This window comes from Tursiops truncatus, chromosome 6 (assembly GCF_011762595.2).
Source record: "Tursiops truncatus isolate mTurTru1 chromosome 6, mTurTru1.mat.Y, whole genome shotgun sequence".
Taxonomy (NCBI): Eukaryota; Metazoa; Chordata; class Mammalia; order Artiodactyla; family Delphinidae; genus Tursiops; species Tursiops truncatus.
The window spans coordinates 21,064,190-21,085,690 of record NC_047039.1 but is presented as its reverse complement, the minus strand read 5'-3'; the positions used below and the strand labels follow the sequence as shown (position 1 = coordinate 21,085,690).

Sequence of the window (21,501 nt, the reverse complement as noted above, 5' to 3'; positions counted from 1 at the left end):
CGGTCAGGGGCCCAGCATCAGCATCACCCAGATTGTTGGCACTGCAGCTCGGTTGGCCCCTGCGCTTAACAGAGTTCAGGTGATGTGTAGGCACGTGGAGGTTGGAAACGTGCTGGGCTGCAGGGGACAGGAGTTGGAAGTGCAGGTGGGCTCACTGTGCATGACAGATAGGTGAGGCCCTGGAAGACCCACTGCAGGAACAGAGCAGAGCATGAGAAAGGAGTCCAGAGCCCTCACTCTTTGGGGGATGGGGGGGCAGGGGCTGAAACTGTAACACAAATGGCATAGAGGGATTAGCCTGAGAAGAAGAAAGAAGCAGAAGGGAACTACTGCTCCCCAAAGACACATCTACTCACCGTCTTTCCAGGGATGTCTTTTGGTTAATAGCAGATGTCTTTGCTTTAAGAGCAAATATGGATGGTACTTATAAGAGAAAACAAAACCTTGCTGGAAGATGAATGTTTAGAAACATTGACAAAGAAAAATTAGTGATTGATAGTCAGATATTAAGAGGAGCAAATGAGAAAATTATTTGTACAATCTAATTATAATAAAACCCATGTCTTTTGGGGGGCTCACTCAGGATTTGGCAGTATTGCCTGGAGAAAATTCTGTTACCTCTACCAGGCAGGCACTATGTTCTACTGTCTTTTGTAAGGTAAGTCCTGTTGAGAAGAGGCTGTTTCACATAATCATGTGTGTGTGTATCTGTGTCTCTGTATGTGTGTGGTGTGTGGGTCTGTGTGTGTTTCTTTGGGTGTCTGTGTGCATGTCTGTGTGTATAACATGAAGGGGTATGTGCTTTGCTCCCTAGATGCACAGATGCAGTCATCTAGATACTTTTCCATTGATGAAAATCCCCTTTTGGTTAAAATATACACTATTTTAGATACTTTTTGGACTGGCATTATAGATCCTTCTCATCTACAACCACAAATGATCAAACAGTCTTCCTGTCCAATTGCACTCACTGCCTTCACACTTCCCCTCTGAAGTGTGTTTCTGTTTAGTGTGAGAAGTATCTGTTTTTGGTGACAGGTGTCCTCATCAAATGTGGAACCTGCACTATTTCTTCGATACTGTTCCGGCGGATGGTACAAGACGGGTGCCAGGAAGTGGTCCGGAGGAGGGTGGGAAGGGGACAGTGTGTCTCTGAGGCCTGGGGCTCTGGGAGGATGGCACTTTCATGCCTCAGGGCAGCCACTTGCCCGTCCAACCTCCTGGCCAGAGGTTTGACATATATAAATGTGGCCAGTGCTCAGCTCTCTGGTGTCCAGCTATAGCGTGTGACACAGTAGACCCTCAATGTTCACGTAGAAGGAGTCCAGTGACATCTTCACTGCACATAACTCTGACCAGCGTGAGTGTTCTGGACAACTGCATCTCCAGAGAACAAGGGGCTCGTCTGGGTTCTGCCCCTGTGCCCCACTGACTGTCAGAGAGCTCCTAAGCCCTGTTTTGGAAGGGGACTTCTCTTTTTAGTTTGTCTCTTAGAATTCTCTGTCCCCCCACCCCCCGACCCACACATGCACACAAAAGATTAATTTGACTGCATTGGTCCAATGCTCTGTTTCTTGGTTCAATACTGAGAGGGTGTGTTTGGAAATGTAATGGTTATGTGGGCAGAAAGGACGAGGGCACAGTTAGTTCAGGCTCTAGATCCGAGTCTCAGAGGGAAGAGCTTCTGCCTGGCGGGAGGACTTGTCTCCTTATCTGGAGGGTCGGTGCTCTAACAGTGTCGTGCCGCTCAGGTCCTGACCACTGCCCCGTCTTTGTTTTGCCAGGTGGACACTTGAGGGGAAGGCGCAGGGATGGGCGACAGCGCTAACCACCTGCCCTTCTTCTTCGGCAACATCACCCGGGAGGAGGCAGAAGACTACCTGGCCCAGGGGGGCATGAGCGACGGGCTCTACCTGCTGCGCCAGAGCCGCAACTACCTGGGCGGCTTTGCCCTGTCGGTGGCGCACGACCGGAAGGCGCATCACTACACCATTGAGCGGGAGCTAAACGGGACCTACGCCATCTCAGGCGGCAGGGCCCACAGCAGCCCCGCCGAGCTTTGCCACTACCACTCCCAGGAGCTGGATGGCCTCATCTGCCTCCTCAAGAAGCCCTTCAACCGGCCGCCCGGGGTGCAGCCCAAAACCGGCCCCTTTGAGGACCTGAAGGAGAACCTCATCCGGGAGTATGTGAAACAGACATGGAACCTACAGGTGGGCGGCAGCCGGTCCCCCGGCGACGGCAGTGCACGGTCTCGTGTGCTCGCCGGCCCTGGGATTCCACACAGGCACCCAGTTGCATGAGAGCCATGCAGTGGTGCCTCAGATAAGCAACCTATCCCTTAGTCATCAGCGTGGGCCCCCAAATGCCTCACTCCAAGAAGACAGCCTTTCCTCTTTTGCGGTCACACTTGAGAGGGTGGGCCCCTACAGTGCCAGCCATGTGGTTTCTCCACCACAGGAAACCACTGTTACCCAATTCGTGCTGGGCCCTTTCAGAGAGGCATCACAGGCATATACTGGTTTTTATTTACCCAAGAGGGTCATACTGGACACACTGATTGGCACTTGATTTCACACCTTCATAATATCTCTTGCAGAACTTTCCATGTCCATAGACACACAGCTGCATCAGCCTGTTACTGGCTGCCTGATGGTCCCTCCTGTGCACCATAATTTATTTTACTAGTACCTATTGATGGACATCTTCATTGTTTATAAATAATCCTGCTAGTAACATTCTCCTAACGCTTTATGCAGCATCAGCAGGATAACCCTGAACAGGTTGGATTTGCCACAGTGAAGGATTCGGACATATTGACAGGTTGTCATCCAGAAAGGTCCCAGAGGTTGTGACAACTTACATTCCTGCCACACTCTCAACAGCACTTGATATCAGGAGCCACCAGGCTGGCTGATGGTCTCCTGCTCAGACCCACGTGTTCAACCATTTCCTTGTGTTTCCTGGATGTATGTTTTCTATATATCCATGTGGATGTATGACACTACAGGCTTTCTGAGGATTCTATACACCTACTTCTTTACTCCTTTAATATGTTCTGCACTGAATTCAGTCTTGCAAACAGATACTATGTATTCAGTATTTTTCATCAGTATTCATTACATAAGTCTTAGACCATCTTTTTACTCTTTTTTAAAATCAGATAAATCAGATTTATTGAGGTGTAATTTACACACTGTGAAATTCATCCTTTTTAGGTATATGGTTCTATGATTTTTATTTTTATTTATTTTTTTTGCGGTACGCGGGCCTCTCACTGTTGTGGCCTCTCCCGTTGCGGAGCACAGGCTCCGGACGCGCAGGCTCAGCGGCCATGGCTCACAGGCCCAGCCGCTCCGCGGCATGTGGGATCTTCCCGGACCGGGACACGAACCCGTGTCCCCTGCATCGGCAGGCGGACTCTCAACCACTGCACCACCAGGGAAGCCTTGGTTCTATGATTTTTTGACAATCACATGGCATCATGTAGCCCCCGACCCCAGTCAAGGCATGCAACAGTTCCATCACCCATCAAGCATCCTCATGTTCACCCCCAACCCCAGCCCCTGGCAACTCCTCATCTGATTTATGTCCCTATAGTTTTGCCTTGTCCAGAATGCATATAAATGGACTCACACAGCATGTAGCCTTTTCAGACCAGCTTCTTACACTCCGCATAATGCATTCGTGAGTCAGCTGTGTGTCAGGGGTCTGTTCCTTATTATGGCCGAGTAGTATTCCACACCCTTTTGCTTTTGCCCTCTGCTCACTTTGAATCGGATGCCTCTCTGGTATGTAACTATTACTGCTTTTGTTTTTCATTCCATCTGTGAAGCATGACAAAATTTTCAAATTCACCTTCCCTTCTGCCTTCCCTCCCCCCTTCCATCTCCTCACGTGGGTTGGTTATGTTTTTATTTTCACTTCTGATTCTTTTTATAACTTGGAATAATCAGCTCAGGTTGTTTATTTACTACTGTGAAAGATATCTATTTCTCTCCCACTAAGAACAGTTGAAGAAGCGAATTCACCCAGCTGTCAGCCTTTTTCTCATTTTTGTTTTCCATGTTGTCAAGGTTTATCTCCTCTTTCTGTGATCACATCTCTTGCAGTTACAGGCAGCAACATGTGTAAGTGCTCAGAGTGAAGCCTTGTAGAGGCAGACAGGAAAAAGCACGTCTTACATCTTCCTGATTGTTATTATGTGATCAGCGTCTAACACAGAACAGTCAGTTCTAGGAGGCGACTGATTGGAAGAGGGCAGGAAGACCATTCTCTAGACCTCATGGATTATACCAGATGGTTTCTGAAGCCCAATGTGGCTTTTAAAGTGCCCACTTCTGTATCCTAAAGTCTATTTTGTTAGTTATATACTTGAAGGCACTTAAACAATATATAAGATCTATTGGCTTTATTTATTGAATGAACATACAAACACATAAATAAATGTGATGACATTTTACCATGTCAGGACTTAGGATAGATTGGAAATGCTTTCTGCGTCTTTCTCGTCACTTTCGCTTGGTATGGCTTCACTCTCTTCTCCTCGTGACAGGGTCAAGCTCTCGAGCAGGCCATTATCAGCCAGAAACCTCAGCTGGAGAAGCTGATCGCCACCACAGCCCATGAAAAAATGCCCTGGTTCCACGGAAAAATCTCTCGGGATGAATCTGAGCAGATTGTCCTGGTAGGATCAAAGACAAATGGAAAGTTTTTGTAAGTATTGTGTCTTTTCCCTTCACCCAGTAGCTCCAGGCCTGCTTGGACAGTTAGGGGTAGCTCAGCCTCCACATTCCTGGAGTCCTGGTGACTTTGGGGAAGGGATCATGGGCTATCATCAAAACACGTGTGTTGGTTGGCTGCACAGACATCTCAAATTGAAGCCATCTCATGGAATTCAGCATTTGTTTTGCCCAGTATGGCCCCAAAGTGAACATTTTTCTTGGGCACCAAGGGACATCATTGAAGAATATCTGTTCAGCCACGTATTCTGCTTTTAATGATAAACATGGGATGCATAACACTATCTGTGGCTATCCATCCAAGCTAAAGATACTGCAGTGTGATTGCTCACATTTGCTCCAAGATCTCAGACTTTTCTTCTCTTTGGGGAGAAGTACCAGTAGGATGGATAGTAAAGAAAATTTGCTGGGAGTCGCTCATATGAAAGGTTAGTGCAGGAACTTGATCACAAGCAGGTGTGCAGACTCTGGCCTCATAATCTCAGAAATGAGGTGTGTGTCTCAAGGCCTGCTCACTCTTATCCTCAGTGCTCAGTGCACCTCAGTCCTGGAGGTGCTGGAGATGTAGGCTGCCTCGGGGCAGGGTCGGTGGTCCAGAGAGGGCAAGGAGCTGTCTTGGACAGGTGTCGACCTCATTCCCCTGAGGTGCTGTGGCTGGTGGGTTGCCGGGGGGCTGCCAGCCAAGGCATGCTCACCTGTGTTTGTCACTGCTCAGTGACCCCCGCCCCGGACATGCTGACTGGGTGCCCCAATCTGGCCTCGGACACTTACACAGCAGTGTAGCCCCGTGACCAAGGATGTGGAGTCACACCCAGCTGGCACTGTAAACTTTTCCTAGAATTGAAGTGTTTTCTCTGAGTATCCATCTATGTAAAGAATTTTCCTCAGACTTTCCTATAATCCCTATTATTTAAGAAATGATCTTAAACACAATACTCTTAAAAAAAAAAAATCCTAAAAACAAGTCCAGAGCAGCCCAGGCTGGCACACTGCATGACTGGGATGATGGCTTAGTGGATGCAGTAATGGCCACTGGCAGAAATCATGGGACAGAGGGATATTTTTTGCCCTCAGTGTGGCACCTATCAGCTCATTTTCCCCTGAGGTTTGAACCAACTTCTTAGGAATAATTTCCAACACACCTCTCATGGGACTGCATACATGGCATCTTGGTACGTTAAGTCAGCCCCAAGTTGGGTTATCCAAACAGCAAGACCTCTGCCTTCTCACCGGTTCAGAAGCCTGGGCTCAGACTCTCGCCGGGGAAGAGCTGCATTCAGGGAGACCGTCTGCTCCCCACTTAGACAAGGGGGTGTTGCAGGGAGCACCCACCCTGGGACAGCCCCACAGTTGTGGGGTCCTTCCAACTGGGTCTTCTCCGGCCTTATCCAGGTTTCCCTAAAGAATGTGTCTCCTGCCTACTTTCCCATCATTTAAACTGACTCGTCCATCTGTGGACCAGCATTTATTGGTGTCCACAGTTGCGTGAGGCACTGGAAACCAGCTCCGTCCTGGGCATTGGAGACGGAGGTGTCTGCCTCGTGGGGCCCACATGTCACTGGCAGAAGTAGACACTGAATGATTGAACAAGAGTTGCACAGCGCATCGGAGCATTTAAGGAAGGGACTAGAGCACGCTGTGGTTGGGGGTTCTGTTTTATGCTGGATGGCAAGGAAGGGCCTGACTGTGAAGGAGACATTTGAGCAGAGACCTGAAAGCAGCTGGGAGCCATCCTGATGAGGGAACAGCATGTGTGGGTGCCCAGAGGCCAGGAGTGTGCTAGGAGGGCCAGGCCACCACGAGGCCACTGTGGCTGGTGCAGAGTGAGAGGGGGAGAAATGGAGGATGGGGGCCAGTTTACTGAGGGCTCTCGGGCATTGGGAGGACTTTGCTTTGGGCAAACCAGTCTGTCCAGCTTCGGGAAGGTGTTAGGGCAGATCCAACTGAAGTTCAATGGTACCCGTCTGGCTGCGTGTAAAAAAGAGCCAGTGCAGGGTTTCCCTGGTGGCGCAGTGGTTGGGAGTCCGCCTGCCAATGCAGGGGACACGGATTCGTGCACCGGTCCGGGAAGATCCCACATGCCGCAGAGCAGCTGGGCCCGTGAGCCATGGCCGCTGAGCCTGCGCATCTGGAGCCTGTGCTTTGCAACAGGAGAGGCCACGACAGTGAGAGGCCCGCGTACGGCAAAAAAAAAAAAAAAAAAAAGAAAAGAGCCAGTGCAGAGGTGCAGAAGTGAGCATGCTCACCGGCCACACTGTACATATTTTCTCTCCTCTTGAACTATGGTATGAAATCCATTTGCAGTAGCAGAACCCCTGAGCCAGAAGGGACCTCACTGCTAATGGTCTAAATCCCTTGATTTTCAAACAAGGACTTAGGCACAGAGGAGCTTGCCCAAGGCTGTCAGGCAAGTAGGAGATGAGAGCTGGAATGTGGTGTCCCTGGCACGTCTGAGCTGAGAGGAAGCAGAAGCAAAAGCCACATCCAAGGCGTCCACTGTCTCTGGCTCCACCGTTCTCCCCATGCAAGGCGTGGTACCAGGGCACATTACTCAGAATGCCCGCTCCCCGCTCTTGTCTCCTGTACACACAGCTTGGCTGGGACTGTTCAGGAGTGGCTTTGTGAAGAGTGGCTGTCAGGGACTTTGTACTGTCCTTGGAGAATAAAGGCTCTTTACAGAGGAGATGGACAGTGTGGCCTATAGACCCTCCCTTGCAGTCATCTGTGGCATTTCTAGAGGTGGCTTTTCATCATCTGCTATGATGGGCTGAATGTTTGTGTCCCCACAGATTTGTATGTTGAAGCCCCAGCCCCCAGTGTAACAGATGTGGAGGTGGGGCCTTTGAGAGATGATTAGGTTTAGACGAAGCCATGAAGATGGGGCCCCATGATGGGATTATCTATGAAAAGGAGGAGGCTGGACTCTGCCTGCACCAGAGAGGCAAGGCCACGTACGTGAGCATACAGCCAGATGGCGGCTGTCTACATGCCAGGGAACAGGCTTTCACCAGCATCGTGATCCAAGACTTCCAGCCTCCAGAACTGAGAGAAACGTCTGTTTTTAAAGCCCCTCAGCCTGTGGTATTCTGACTAAGGCACCTGCCTGTGTCTGGGGTCTGGCTGGCCAGATGGGAACACCAGACAGGGACCCTCAGCCCAGGTCCTGTGGGTCAGGGCTGGAGCTCTGCCTCATTTGTGACATCAGGGACAGAGGCAGAGTGGACAGGCTGTGTTGGGGATGAGTCCCCTCAGCTCTCTGAGGCCTCATATGACAGCACAGTTTGCCATTTTGAGAAATTAGCCACAGCTCAGGCGTGACTACAAAATAGATTTGTTAGGAAAGAGAAACAAAGCTTACTTTCCAAAAATGTTGTATCCTCTCCCCCAAAGGAAGGATCCAGAATTGGTGGGGTCCAAAGCGTATATATAATTTGGAGACCCTCTTTAAGAAAGAACACAAAATTAGGTATACAATACAGTATATTTTAGAGTGAGAAAAAAATCACAAAGATTTACAATTTTTAAAAAACTTATCAATACCTTAAACATACAAAATTTAGAAAAAGTAATATTTTTATTTTTACTTAAGTTCCTGACACATGTCTATAGCACCTTTTATTTTCTACATCTTTTGACAGTATAGTGTTTCCCTCTTCATTTGACAATAATTTGGTAGTATTTTCTTCATTTTGAAAAAAGAAAACTCAGTCCTTCCTCTAGGTTCACACCTCATTCTGAGTAATGCATGTCTATTTTTAGGATCATTGTCAACTCTGGAAAAGGAAGTTGGAGTGGAAGAAAGAGTGGTCTTCTCTGGCTGTGATTAAATATCTTTTACAAATCATACAAAACTCTAAGGCCATGTGGTCACACTGCTGGGCCCTGCTTGGGCCAAACGAGGCCATGGGGACGGGCTGTGGTCAATGGTTCTCTGACTGTCCAGTTCAGAAGTATCTCACCATGTGGTTCGTGCAGGACAGCTCAGAGCTCACATTCACAAGTGCTGCTCCAAGAGCACATCACATCTGCTGAAATGTAATGTACTAGTCCCTTTGTGTCATCATGTAAGGGATCTCAGAACAAAAACGCTCTAAAATTTCCATGTTCTGCAAACGAAAAGCAATGGAATTGTCACTTGCTTTGTGCTTAGTACCCAGGAAAACATTTTATTGTTTTTGGCTAAATGTCCTTGAAAGTCTTACAGAGTCAAGAGTGAGTTCTAGGTGACCTGTAAAATACACAGATGGCAGCTCTCCAAATGGCTGAATTAACATGGCACAGAAAAGGTAGTATCTCAGATTTGTCAAAGGAGTCATCAAACCAGTAAGTCGCCAATGCCATTTTCACTGTAGTTCTTATTCTCTGACTTTAGAAGTATGCTGTTTAAAAAAAAAAAAAAAAAAAAAGCTGCAAAAATAGCCTCTCATTCCACAAAATAATGCATTCCACCAGATGTGTGCCAGGCATTGTGATAGGACTGTGACAAACTAGACTTTAGTCCCTGCCTGCACCGTGCTTACAGCCTAGGGGAAGATGTTAAATTCAGAAACACATACTGCAAACTGTGTGACGTGTGACTACATGTCCCGCTCCATCCATCACGGTCGTCCCATCTAATGACACTGTTGGTATCTTTATTTCTGTTCGCTTGTTTGTTGTCCGTCAGTCCCACTTGTTCTGCATGCCCAAGTGCAGGGACTGGCCTCCATCTTCACGGGTGGAGCCCAAGTGCTCAGAACAGGTAGGAATCTCTCAGTGGTAGGAATCTTTTTCTGGGGAAAGGAACGTTTCAGCTGTGTTCTGAGCAGTGAGGAGAAGAGAATCAGTAGAGAAAGAAAAGAAAGTGGTCCTGGGCAGGAAGAAGTGTCAGTGCAGAGTCTTAGGGGTCAACACTGCCACCTGAGTGTGGCCTGGCCCAGGAGCAGGGCAGGAGTGACAAGTTGTGTGAAGGAAAGGCTGTCCAACCAGACAGGAAGTCCCTCCTGACCCTAAGGGGTGGACTGGGGAATGGATTGTCCACTCAGGGAGAGGGAAAGGGGGCCGATAACATGATGGGAGGGGTTACAGCAGGGGTCAGCAGGGCTGTCTCAGACCAGAGGGTCATCCTATTTACACACCAACTGTAATATTTGCCAAATGATCCTTAAACTGGCCGATTAGATTTAGCTGAGGTTGAGGTGGTAGTAAGGCAGTTCTGGACTCCATCAGGAGGGAGGAAGAGCCACAGCAGGATGAGTGCTGGGGCGGCTGTGCCCAGAGCCGCTGGGTGAGAATGGTGGAAGGCAAGAGGTGCTGACTGCAGGTCTTATTTTGGAAATGCTTGGTGAACGCCAGGCCAGCGTTGCCGTGGGACTAAGAGGTGGAGGGGATTGAAGGAGATCCCAGGAGAGCAGGTGGGGACGAGGTGCTGCCAGATCGAGTCTCCTGGGCCAAACCAGTGGTGCAGTCAGGTCTGAGAGACTTGTGAGGTCCTGAGGAAGACCCTGACCTCTGGGCTGGTCCCCTGGATTCTGAAGAGAGGGGAATGAGGGTTCTGCAGGGGGAGAGATGGCAGAGAGTCAGGTCTTAGACCAGGACAGTAGTTTGCAGAAGTCAAGAGCGAGTGTTGCCCATGCCATAGCTGAGTAGTGTGGGCAGGGCAGGAAGGTGAGAACAAAGGCCTAGAGGAAGCCCAGGAGAGTTGGAGTCCGAGGGTCTGAGAGGCACACGTGCTGGGGAGTGTACGAGCTGTGACCTGTGGGCTTCGCGGGTCCTGAGGTCGTAGAGCGTTACATCCCCTGCAGTTGGGGGTGGGCCTCAGCACCCTGCGCTGGCCTGTGGTTGTTGCATATGATGGGTGGGACTCCTCGACCCACGCTTTTCTCATGACAGCTCTTTAATATGTGACAGTCATCCCAGGTAGCCTGGTGCCCTGTATGCAGAAAAAAAGACAGTGCAGAGGCCTCTGAGCAGGTACCAAGTAGTGGTGCCGTTTATCCTTCACATGCCCTCCACAGTCAACCACCTTTCCAGCCCTGCAGAACAATTGAGTTCCCTGTGTGATGTGCTCTTATGTGCATCTGAAATCCAGGTACCCCAGATCTTCCTTCCCCTGTCCCTTTCAAGGAGAAATAAACACTTTAATCTTTGAGTCATCCCTTCTTCATTAGCCATTTTCTAGATGGAGTATGACATTCTCATTGTTTTCTCCCTTCCTCCCTTTTCTTCCCTTCCCTTCCCCACCACATCCTTCTCCATTATAGCCTGATGCCCCTCACACCCTCTCCTCCTTTACACACATGTACGCGTACACACACACACACACACACACACACACACACACATTCACTTATTCATTCCTCTAATGTTCGGGGCCCTGTAGGAGGCCTTCCAGGGGAACCTATAGGTAAAACAATGAGCAACATGCACAGATGGTCCAATGAGGGCATACACCATTCTGTACACAACTGGGTACTAGAAGATTTGGTGACAGTGGCTTTCTAAGGAAAAGGGTTGTGTGCACCCAGAATCAGGAATGTGCTAAACCATGTGGTCCTTGTCCAGGTTGGACCTGGCTTGGGGACACTGGGTGACATACCGGCCATCCTTGAATATTAGAACAATACCTTTCACCAATGCCCTCCCCCTCCCTCTCCCCCTTCCCCATCAGGTATACTGGATGGCAGGTGGATGCCTCTCTTTGGAAATAGCTATTAGTAATCTTTTTCAGTGCAAGTACAACTCAGTGTAAGGTAACCAGGATAAAATGTATTCAGAATATGCTACATTTTTTCAGAGACATTGAGATAGCTTGTAAGAATCTACACTTGTATTCCCCATGAGCAAGGAACAAATGTAAACTAGGAGAAAGGATGAAGAATGAAAACAGTACCTTCAGTAGGGTTCCACAGGATGGATAAAAAGTCCAGAGCAGATGATGTAAGCAGTGATTCTCAACCTTCTGTTTGTGTGCAGACCACCTGGATGCTGGTTAAAGCACAGATTGCTGGGTCAAACCACACACCCCCACCCCCCAGTTTTTAACTCACTAGGCCTGAGTTATATCTCAGGAATTTGGATTTCTAACAAGTTCTCAAGTGATGCTGGTCTGAGGACCATATTTGAGCCTGCTCAAGATGCTGGATGCCTACCTAAGCTACGTTAAGAATAGTGATCATTTGAGATTTTCCAAGTTCATTGGAGGGTCTTTAACCATATGTGCATTAGGGAATGTTCCTGTATTATTTGACTGGTTGAGACAGAGTTAACCTTGAAACTGCTTCTATTTGTAGAAACTTAAGTCAGGCAAGCACAGCCACTTAATAGCTCTGTGAGTTAGATAGCTTAATTCATCTCTCTGACCTCAGCTTACTGAATGATAAAAAGGGGAAACTACTGTGTTACCTGAGTTGTTACAGAGATGAACAAGGTAATATGTTTAAAGCTAAGCCAGTGGTTGTCCTGTATCTGTGCTTCCTACAACCATGGATTCTTTCATCAGTTCTGGAAAATACTCATCTATTTTTTTCAAGTATTATCATCCTTCTTTCTTATTTCTTCCTTCAGAGGCTCCTATTAAACGTGTTTTAGACCTTCTTAATTTATCCTCTATTCTTTCTTAGTTTCTATTGCCTTTTCTCTTTGCACTGAACTATGTAATGTTCTTGGATTTGTCTTCCAGTTCATTAATTTTTACCTCATCTGTATCTAATCTACTTTAAACCCATCCACTGGCTTTTTCCATCAGTTATATTTTTAAAAAATTTCTAGAAATTCCATTTGTTTTTGTTGTTTCTCAAATAGTCCTCTATATTTTTGAGAGTATCTTATTGCTTGCTAGTTTTTGTGATTCCATCTTTTGTCTCTTTGAATATTTCATGTATAGTTAGCTTATATTCTGTATCTGATGATTCCAATACAGAAAGTCCTTAGGTGTATAAATCTCTGTCTCTCCTGCTCTTTTTCCCTCCCTGACCTCTTTCTTATAACTCCTGTTTCCTTATGTTTTGGGTGATCTTTTTGAGCTCGTATTTGATTGATATTCATCTGTGGGACTCCTGAGTGTTCTATGCTGGGAACACTGTTCTCCGGAGTTGAAGAGGTTTTCTTCTTCACCGTCCTTGCTTTAATGGGGGAATCTCAGGTTCAGGTGCCCACCTTGCTGCTGGCCCGGGTTGTTCTCCCCCTGTCCACTGCAGCACTGATATTGGTGTTTGTCCTTAGCTAAATCTCACTTTTTTTTTTTTTGCTCTTATTTGCCACTCACTTTTCCCTCCTTAAGTTATAACTCACTTTTTGTTATATATTTAAATTTCAAAAGTGATCTCTGGGTTTAGAAAAAACCTTATTCATAGATGAATGAGACTGCATGACCCTCATATGCCACAATAAAAGCTGAGTTCTGTGAGCGCTCTTAGGTGTTGCCATCATGGATCAAAGTGTGCCATTTTATTCGACACGTGTGGTTCTGCAGCCGCAGGTCAGCATAAAGGGTCATGGCCTGTCTGAAGTGAAAAGTTTAAAAGGGGTTGTGGACTAACGTCAGTATCACTTCATTGGTCTGATCAAGGTCCCCATGAAGCTGGAGGAGAAGCAGCATGACCTAGTTTCACCTCATAAACTAGAGCAGAGGGAGAGAGAGGGGAATTGATAAAACTTTTTAAAAGGCAGATGTGTGAAAGAATAGCTTGGCATGGCCCCACATTTAGACCTGTGTTCCATATTGATCCTGCTTTCATTGCATGTATGGAATGCTCACGTGCCTAAATTTTGCTATAGTGCAAAGCAAAAGCACCCAGAAGTTGCATTTCCTCTTGTCTTCCGTGGATCATTAGCGCTGATACCTCTCCTGAGTCTGGGGATGCTCTCAGCGTTATACTGGCAAGCATACTACTGGGCGTGCCACTCCCATATCCTCTCCTTCCTTCCTCAGCTGCTGTCTCGAAGCCACCTTTGGGCCCCATGCCACAGTATCTGACCACCCGATACAGCGTCAGCCCTGGAAGTGAGCCCCTCCCTGTCTCTTTGTACAGCCCATCCGGGCCATAGGTACACAGCTTATCCCAGGCACCCCCTTTCCCCTCCAGCCAGCCACGCTCTACTCTGCCCATGGGAAAACAAATGCACAGGACAGTGAGAATGCCTGGTGGGCTAGGATGTGCCCCAGCTGTCCTGTTCTGTCTGCAGCAGACACAATGCACTGTCCCCAGACCTTGCTGGGTGGAGGTCACCTTGAGGGTCCCACCACCTCCTGGTCCTCACTTCCCTGTCAGTATCTGGGCATCATTACCACATGTTTTCTCCGATCCAGGAGGTCATAGGAGGGTGGAAAAGGGCTTCAGCCCCCCCAGGCTGTGCCTGGCAGAACGAACACTCTCCCCACCTCAGCTTGGCCAAGTGCTTGGTGTCTGTGAGGTGCAAGGCCTGCTCATCGCAGAGCCTGAGACCATCCACCCGCAGAGGCAAGGTGGCTCTCCTGCCCTCTCACCAAGGACCTCAAGATGGTCTTAAGGCCAGTTAGGACAACTTCGCAGTTCAAGAGCGCTGAAGTCCCACACCCTGTCGTAGCAAAACACAAATCTGTCGTGAGCCTGCTTGTTCCAAGAGATTCACTGGGAAAAAATACAGTATTCTGGGGCTTCCGGGAACATGACTGAAGATAGTTGACCTGGAGGATGGAGGCCAGCAACCCCAAGAGAAGGTGCAAGACTAGTCTTTGCTCTTTCCCCTTTGGGCGTCCATGTGACAAACCTGGCGGGTGTCCCAGGGCAGAGGGGGGCTTTCTGAGGAACAGGAGGGGGCCAGGAGGAGGAGCTACTTCAGCTTCCAAACCAGTATTTTCCATATGTTAGATTAAAAATAGCCCAGCCCAGGATCTGCCTGCAGCCAGCAGACACCTCACAGTTACTGGCCGTTAGTGTCACCAAGCCTCTGGGCTTTGCCACCTACAGATGTTGGGCCTGTGGGTTTCCCTTCTCTGCCCTCGTTTCCTGCCAGCTGCTTCGGGGGCTGCTCAGGCTGCATGTCCACAGCCTGTCCCTGTGCCTCCCGGTCCTTAGATTGTGCTCACCAGGTAGCTGTCGCCACTGGCATCCCGGGAGCTGAAACAGGTTGCCTGGCTGGAGCTCTGGGAGAGAAACTCCTCTGGGACCTATTCTCGGGGGGAGCCTCAAGGAAGCGTGTGCCTTTGCAGAAATCACTGCCCAAGAGCAAGAGATGCTCTATTTCTGCCTTGCATCAGCTCTCTTTTAATGCTGTTTTTCTTACGAAAATACGAAACACACAGAAGAGTGAGTCACTCTGTAAGTGCAGCTTAATGGATAATTCTAAAGCAAACACCACTGGAGTCAAGAACTAAAACAAAAGCAGCATCGCAGAAGGCCGCTCACTCACACCCACCTGTTACAGGACACCACTTCCTGCACCCTTGTGTCCAGCATGCCCTGACTTTTTTCTTTCTCGTCACCACCTAGGACCTAGGCGTACATCAAAACCGTTCGCATTTGCCTCTTTGGGAACTTCATGCATGTGGAATCACAGTATACGTTTTATACTTGTGAGAGTCATCTGTGCTTTGTATCACTGCCATTTGTTTGTTTTATTCTATGACATTCTGTGGTATGAATACCCCGCAACCTACTTACTCTGCACTTAGTGAACACTTAGGCTGCTTATGGTTTTTGATAATCGCAGATAAAGCTGTTACAAGCATCCCCACATACTTTATAGGTGCAGAATGCACATGTTTTGTATATCTTGTAGTGTTTTGCTGACTCAGAGGGGATAAATAGGTTCAACTTCAGTAGAGAATTCCAAACTGTTTTCCAAAATGATTGAACTGATTCATGCTCCCACAGGCAGTATACGAGGGTGCCTATTGCCCTCATTCTCAGAAATATTTAGCATTTTTGGTCTTTTTAATTTTTGCCAGTCTGAAGGGCGTGTAATGGTATTTCCATTGTGGTCTTAATTTGCATTTCCCAATTTCTAATGAGGTGACTGAACCATCTCCCCAGACATTCTGTGATCCTCCATCCCAGTTTTAACAACAAAAAGTCAATCAGGGCATAAGGCAAGGTGGAATGGTTGGGCATTGGACATGGATCTGGAAAACCAGAGTTCAGATCCAGTTACTTGATTCCAGGACCCTGAGGTCCAAGATACAAAGGACTTTAAATCAAAGAGAGTGGTATTTTGGAATGGTCTATGAGCATCATTATCCCAAGGTCACCTTTTATATGCATATACGTAAATTGATATTGCTTCATATTAAGAATTTGTATAGTTCTTTGTACCTCCAAACTATCCTATTTGCTTGCCACGGATGCTTATAAAATAAACAAAGCAGGTGTGAGTAGCCCCACATTATAAAATAGCTTCCCTACAAGATAGACTCAGTTATCCCTCATATAAAAATATGTTTTTCCTTTTCTGTGTGGTGGTTTTTCGGTTTGACAGCAACCAACTGGCCTTAATGGGCCATGTAACCGTGAAAGGGAGCTTACACTTTGGGGTGCCGGTGACCTGGTTGGGTTGGGAAGAAGGGATGTTTTCACAGAGAAGAAGGTTTCAGAAGCGGCCCCTAGAGGCCGAGGCGGGTCTGGGCATTTCCCGCCACCCACACCAGCTGCCCTGAGCACTGGTGCATGGAGGGAACCCGTTCATCACGCACAGCCAAGCACGACTTAAACTTATTTTTAAAACGAGGTTCCAAAGACACAGCTCATATCTCAAGTCCTGGGTTAGCTTTCTGAGGTGAACCTACAAGGCCAAGGGTGACCACGTCAGCTTCCAAAGTGCGTCTTGTGGATGTGGCCTCGTACAACCGAAAGGAGGCATCAGAAATTTCCCCTCAACGTGGAAATACGACGGCAGCTTGGCATATTTGAACTCTTCCCAAAATACAGTGCATTGGGCGCATTGCTTAACATTTGGGGGCCTCAGTTTCCTCACTTTAGAAAGTGCCAAGGCCGGAGAGGCTTTCTGGGACCGCTGGGACCTCGGTGACTCACCCTCTCGCAGATCTTGTGATCCCAAGGGCTTGAGTTGCTGAGAGGGGAAGATGGGCTGAGGATGGCGATGACTGAGGAATTCAGCTGGGGAGGGGCTTCACCTCCATTCCGTGCCTTTGCAGCCCCACCTGGCCTGCGCCCTCCCCAAGTCCCACAGGCCCTCCCCGTGGGCGGCAGGTCCCCCTGCATCACAGCGGGTGCCTCTCTGCTCGGTAGCAGACTCACAACACTCATTTCCTGAATAAGGGAAGCGGGTGGTGCCCAGGAGCACCCACTGGGACCAGCAGGCAGAGCCTGGGCGCCCAGCACAGCCAGTGCAGACCTGGCTCTGCTTGCTGCTCACCACCCCACGCTGGAGGACATTTTCTTCTCCTGGCAACGTCATCTGACCACATCACATGGAACATTTTAAATACCCGTCCTGGTCCCGCCCTCTCCTCCCTGCAAAGGGGAGAGCGAGCTTGAGGGAGGGAAGAGGGCTTTCAGCCCCCTCCATCTGGGGTCCAGAAGGTTCCTAGTTAAAATGCCCACCAGACACCCCCCCACTCCACGCCCACCCTTGGCTATACAGGGGAGCTGCACTCCCTGGAATCGGATCCAAATGCAGACCTCACTGAAGAGAGGAGGTGAGTGAAGAGGGCTCTCCAGACTCCCCAGCTGCGGAATGCTGAGGGTCCCACATACTGGTACGCTGAGCAGCGTTGCTGCTCCAGGCAAACAGAGGACTTGCCCCCAGAGCCCAGGCCTCTCCTGATGCCCACCCAACGCTCCCCAGCCTGCTGGGCTTGGCTGTGGCCTGTCCCTGACCATAGCATTTCCTTGTCTGGAGCTTGCGGTGTCACTGAGCTGTGGGCTGGGCCTCCCTGGGTACAAAGTCCTTGACCCCTTGTCCCCGAGGTTGGGACGCTGTTGCAGGGTGCCTCCCCAGGGCGCTCCTCCCTTCCAGGCGGTAGGAGTGATGGTGATGCGCTGTCTCCTCTCTTCCAGGATCAGGTCCAGGGACAACGGGTCTTACGCCCTGTGCCTGCTGCACGAGGGGAAGGTGCTGCACTACCGCATCGATAAGGACAAAACAGGGAAGCTCTCCATCCCTGGCGGGAAGAATTTCGACACACTATGGCAGGTATACATCAACCTCAGAAAAGAGAGGAACCGGCCCCTGGACCTTGTTAGAATATGCCACCTGGGTCCTTGCCAAGACCTGCCCAATCAGAGTCTGCTTTTCAGCCTTCAGGTTCCTGGATGACTGGTCTAGGGTCATCATGTCAGGTGACAGAGGCTCCCATAGCTTATCCAGGGCCCCTTAGCTCTTTTTTTTTTTTTTTTTTTAATTTTTTTTTTTTTTTTTGGTATATATATATATATATATATTTTTACTGGTACACGGGCCTCTCACTGCTGTGGCCTCTCCCGTTGCGGAGCACAGGCTCCGGACGCGCAGGCTCAGCGGCCATGGCTCACGGGCCCAGCCGCTCCGCGGCATGTGGGATCCTCCCGGACCGGGGCACGAACCGGTGTCCCCTGCATCGGCAGGCGGACTCCCAACCACTGCGCCACCAGGGAAGCCCGCCCCTTAGCTCTTGGCACTAGTAAGTGGTACCCACTCAGGACTGTGCTTAGTTTTAACCAGAGACCCAGCCTTGGGGCGCTAGAGGCATTTCTTTCTAAGACGTTCTGCCTGGAACCCAGAACAGCCTATCATACAAATACACACAATAGAAAGGTGTGGATGGATGGGAAGGTAGGCCTAGAAGTGGCTAATCAGACTGTTTTTTGAGTTGTGAGAGGCCAAATTTAATATAAAATGCCAGGTGCCATTCTTAACTGCAGAATGAATCTTGCTGCAAAATTAGGGCAACCTGGCAGTTGAACCTGCGCTTCAGGCCGCCACTCGTATAGGATTGTTCAGCCCTGGTCTAAAAAGGGGTTCTTCTTGACCTACCTGATAGTAAACCCGAAAACAGAGAGTAATTTGGGAGTTTCTTAGGCACTAATGAGCCCTAATCCGGTGTTCATCCCTGCTTTCCATTGGGCACGAATGACTTGGCTTCATTCTAAATCACAGCTCCATGAGGAAATGGCAAAGCATCCTATAAACTGTAGTGGGTCCAGAGACAGAGAAAACCAAGGGACTCTGCCATCCCAAGAGCGACAGCTACGTTGAGCTTTTGTAGGTGCGGGACATCATCGGGGATGGGTTCAAATGTCTACACCAGGCCCCACCAGGAACCTCATGTGTGGTTACAGCAGGAAAGGACCCGACTCAAAATCTTGCCTTTTTAAAAACTGTGATCAGGGATCCCCATTACCTTTAAAGCACTTAGAGTAACCACCACACGGTGTATTTTGGTTCCTAATGCTGTAGTTGGAGACAAAATCTTCTTCTTTGAATTCTGGGTATTTTAATATTTATTCATATTAGTCATAATGCTGACATTGTCTTTTGGTTTGTAGATCATTAGCATGTAGCTTATTATCAACCACAGACTTTGCTTTGTTTTAATGGTATCGCTTTGAAAGAGTATTTAACCTATTAGGTACTAATGCCCAATGCAAATCAGAGAGATGAGTAGGGAATGTTGCCTTCTGGTATTAATTTCCCATCAGAGTCTCTCACTTCCTACAAGAATTGTTGATGGTGTGCATTTAAAGGCACTGGAGTCCATCTGTCAGCCCAATGCTTGAGGGTTCTGGGCTCCATCACTGGTACACAGCCATTATACTTCTCCTGAATGACCATTTTCCCTGTCTGAGCCCAGTCACAGTTTCCAAGTCTGCATGCTGACTATAATGTTAAACATCTTTCATTGTTGGAAAGTTCCTTCCCAAGACTGTTTCCCATATTTACGCTTTCCCATTTACTGATTCCTCCAGCATCTCACAGTATTCAGCCTTAATTAAATCTTTCCCCTTGTATATATGTTTAAGAAAGAGCATAAAAATGCCAGCAGTACCTTCCACTTTTACAAGTGTGATTTCATTGGTTTTCCTTGACATCAACGTAAGGTACCTCTGTGCCCTTCCCCCACCCAGGAGTCTGAGAGGTGGTAACTGCTACACTACTCTAGTATTCCTTTCTTTAGAGCTAGAGTCAACACATCCGTGGACCAGATCTGCCCCTGGTCTGCTTTTGTGTAGTACTTGAAGACAATGGTTTTTATACGTTAAAGGGTGGTTTTTAAAAAAATAAAGAACTGTGTGACAGGGATGCCATGTGGAGTGAAAAAGCCTAAAATATCACTATCTGGCCCTTTACAGAAAAAGTTTGCAGACCCCTGCCCAAGAGGGAAATCCTAACATGTATGCCCACCTCCCAGACACCCTTGTGGCATAGATTATCTGAAAACATAAGCTTGTAAGGAGATATTTGAATGACATTGAAGAGATGTGTGATATTTCAGCTGTTGTAGGGACCTCAATACTATTTAGCCCTAGAACACACTATTGCATTTAACAGAATAGAGAGAACTTTGATGTCCATCTCAGTAGCGTGTTAGGGCTGGTCAGATTGAAACATTTATTAAGAAGGTGGATCTCATGTTGTGTTCTTTCCACAATAAAATAAAATTTAAAAAACAGAATGCTCCCTGGAAGGATAAAATATATTCATTCAACAAACATTCACCTAAATAAGTAAGTTTTGAGAGGAAAGAAGATTCAGAAGCAACGAGTCCTTAACTGGAAAAGGTACCAATAAACAGATAAGGAAGAAATATCAGATAGGAAGATTTTAGCTTGTCTGAAGAGGAAATGTCTGTATGAGAAAAGTAAATGTGAAAACTAAGACTGTCTTCCTATTGCATAATTTTGATTAGATATAAATAAATCTATTTGCCATTCATTTATTTTTTAATGTAGCAATCAGGCATCATGATTCATAGTTTTCTGGGAGCCATTAGCCAAGGCTGTCCATATCCTGTCAACATAAGGCCATTTGCCAAAGTGTCAGCTTTCCCCATGTCCCAGCTCTTACATCACCTGTGCTGTGATGTCTTCTCTCTGAAACTTTTGGGCTGAATTGTTTGGTCCTTCCAAAGCCTTTGCCCACAGCACTATTACACCATTAATCACTTTACATTGTTCATTTATATCTCTCTCCACCAAGAAAGTACCTCAACTGTAGGATGATTCACCATAGTTTACCTTTTGTCCTATCTCAGGACCTAGCACACAGCAGAATGTTTGTTTAATGACTGAATAAATTAATGAACATTAGCGTGCTGAATTCGTTGTTATAATATCACACAGATATGGGAGAATATAAACAAATAAATGCAACTTGCTACCCCAAAAAAAAAAAGAAGACAAAGAAAGAAAGAAAGAGGGTGAGCCAAGAGCAGAGTCCAAAAGGGAAGGTGGCATGTGGACTTCTGTCCAGAAATCTGAGGGTGGCAGGAGAGAGGCATGGGAAGGGATCAGGAATACCACCAAGGAAGCACCTTCTGTTGTTAAGCGCTGTCCTTGAATCACTTTTAAAGTCCAAAAGGGGAGTCAGCTGCTCCAGGTCAGGATTTCTCCATTGCCTGCCTCCATAATTTATTATACTTTCTTACTTTCTTCTTTTTCAGCTCGTCGAGCATTATTCTTATAAGTCAGATGGTTTGTTAAGAGTTCTTACAGTTCCATGTCAAAAATTTGATGGGCAAATGGGTGAGTAGCCAAGACATTGGAGTCTCCCTCTTTCAGATGTTGGTAATAATCAGCCTCGTTTTAGATTTGGTCTGTTGCAAACTCAAACAAGATGGGATGAGGCTTTGTTTTTACTGATT

At 47.7% G+C, this 21,501-nt stretch overlaps 1 protein-coding gene across 3 annotated transcripts in view; it reads left to right on the top strand.

The window, feature by feature from the left end:
- Window positions 1-21,501, top strand: part of SYK (spleen associated tyrosine kinase) — a 96,669-nt gene that overhangs the window by 39,536 nt on the left and 35,632 nt on the right. For all 3 annotated transcript variants that reach the window (XM_019936291.3, XM_019936290.3, XM_019936292.3), the window contains exons 2-5: window positions 1,785-2,213; window positions 4,556-4,716; window positions 17,720-17,855; window positions 21,301-21,382. In XM_019936291.3, the coding sequence (XP_019791850.1) occupies window positions 1,812-2,213; window positions 4,556-4,716; window positions 17,720-17,855; window positions 21,301-21,382 (781 nt within the window). In that variant the 5' untranslated portion in view covers window positions 1,785-1,811. The remainder of the gene's footprint in view (window positions 1-1,784; window positions 2,214-4,555; window positions 4,717-17,719; window positions 17,856-21,300; window positions 21,383-21,501) is intronic.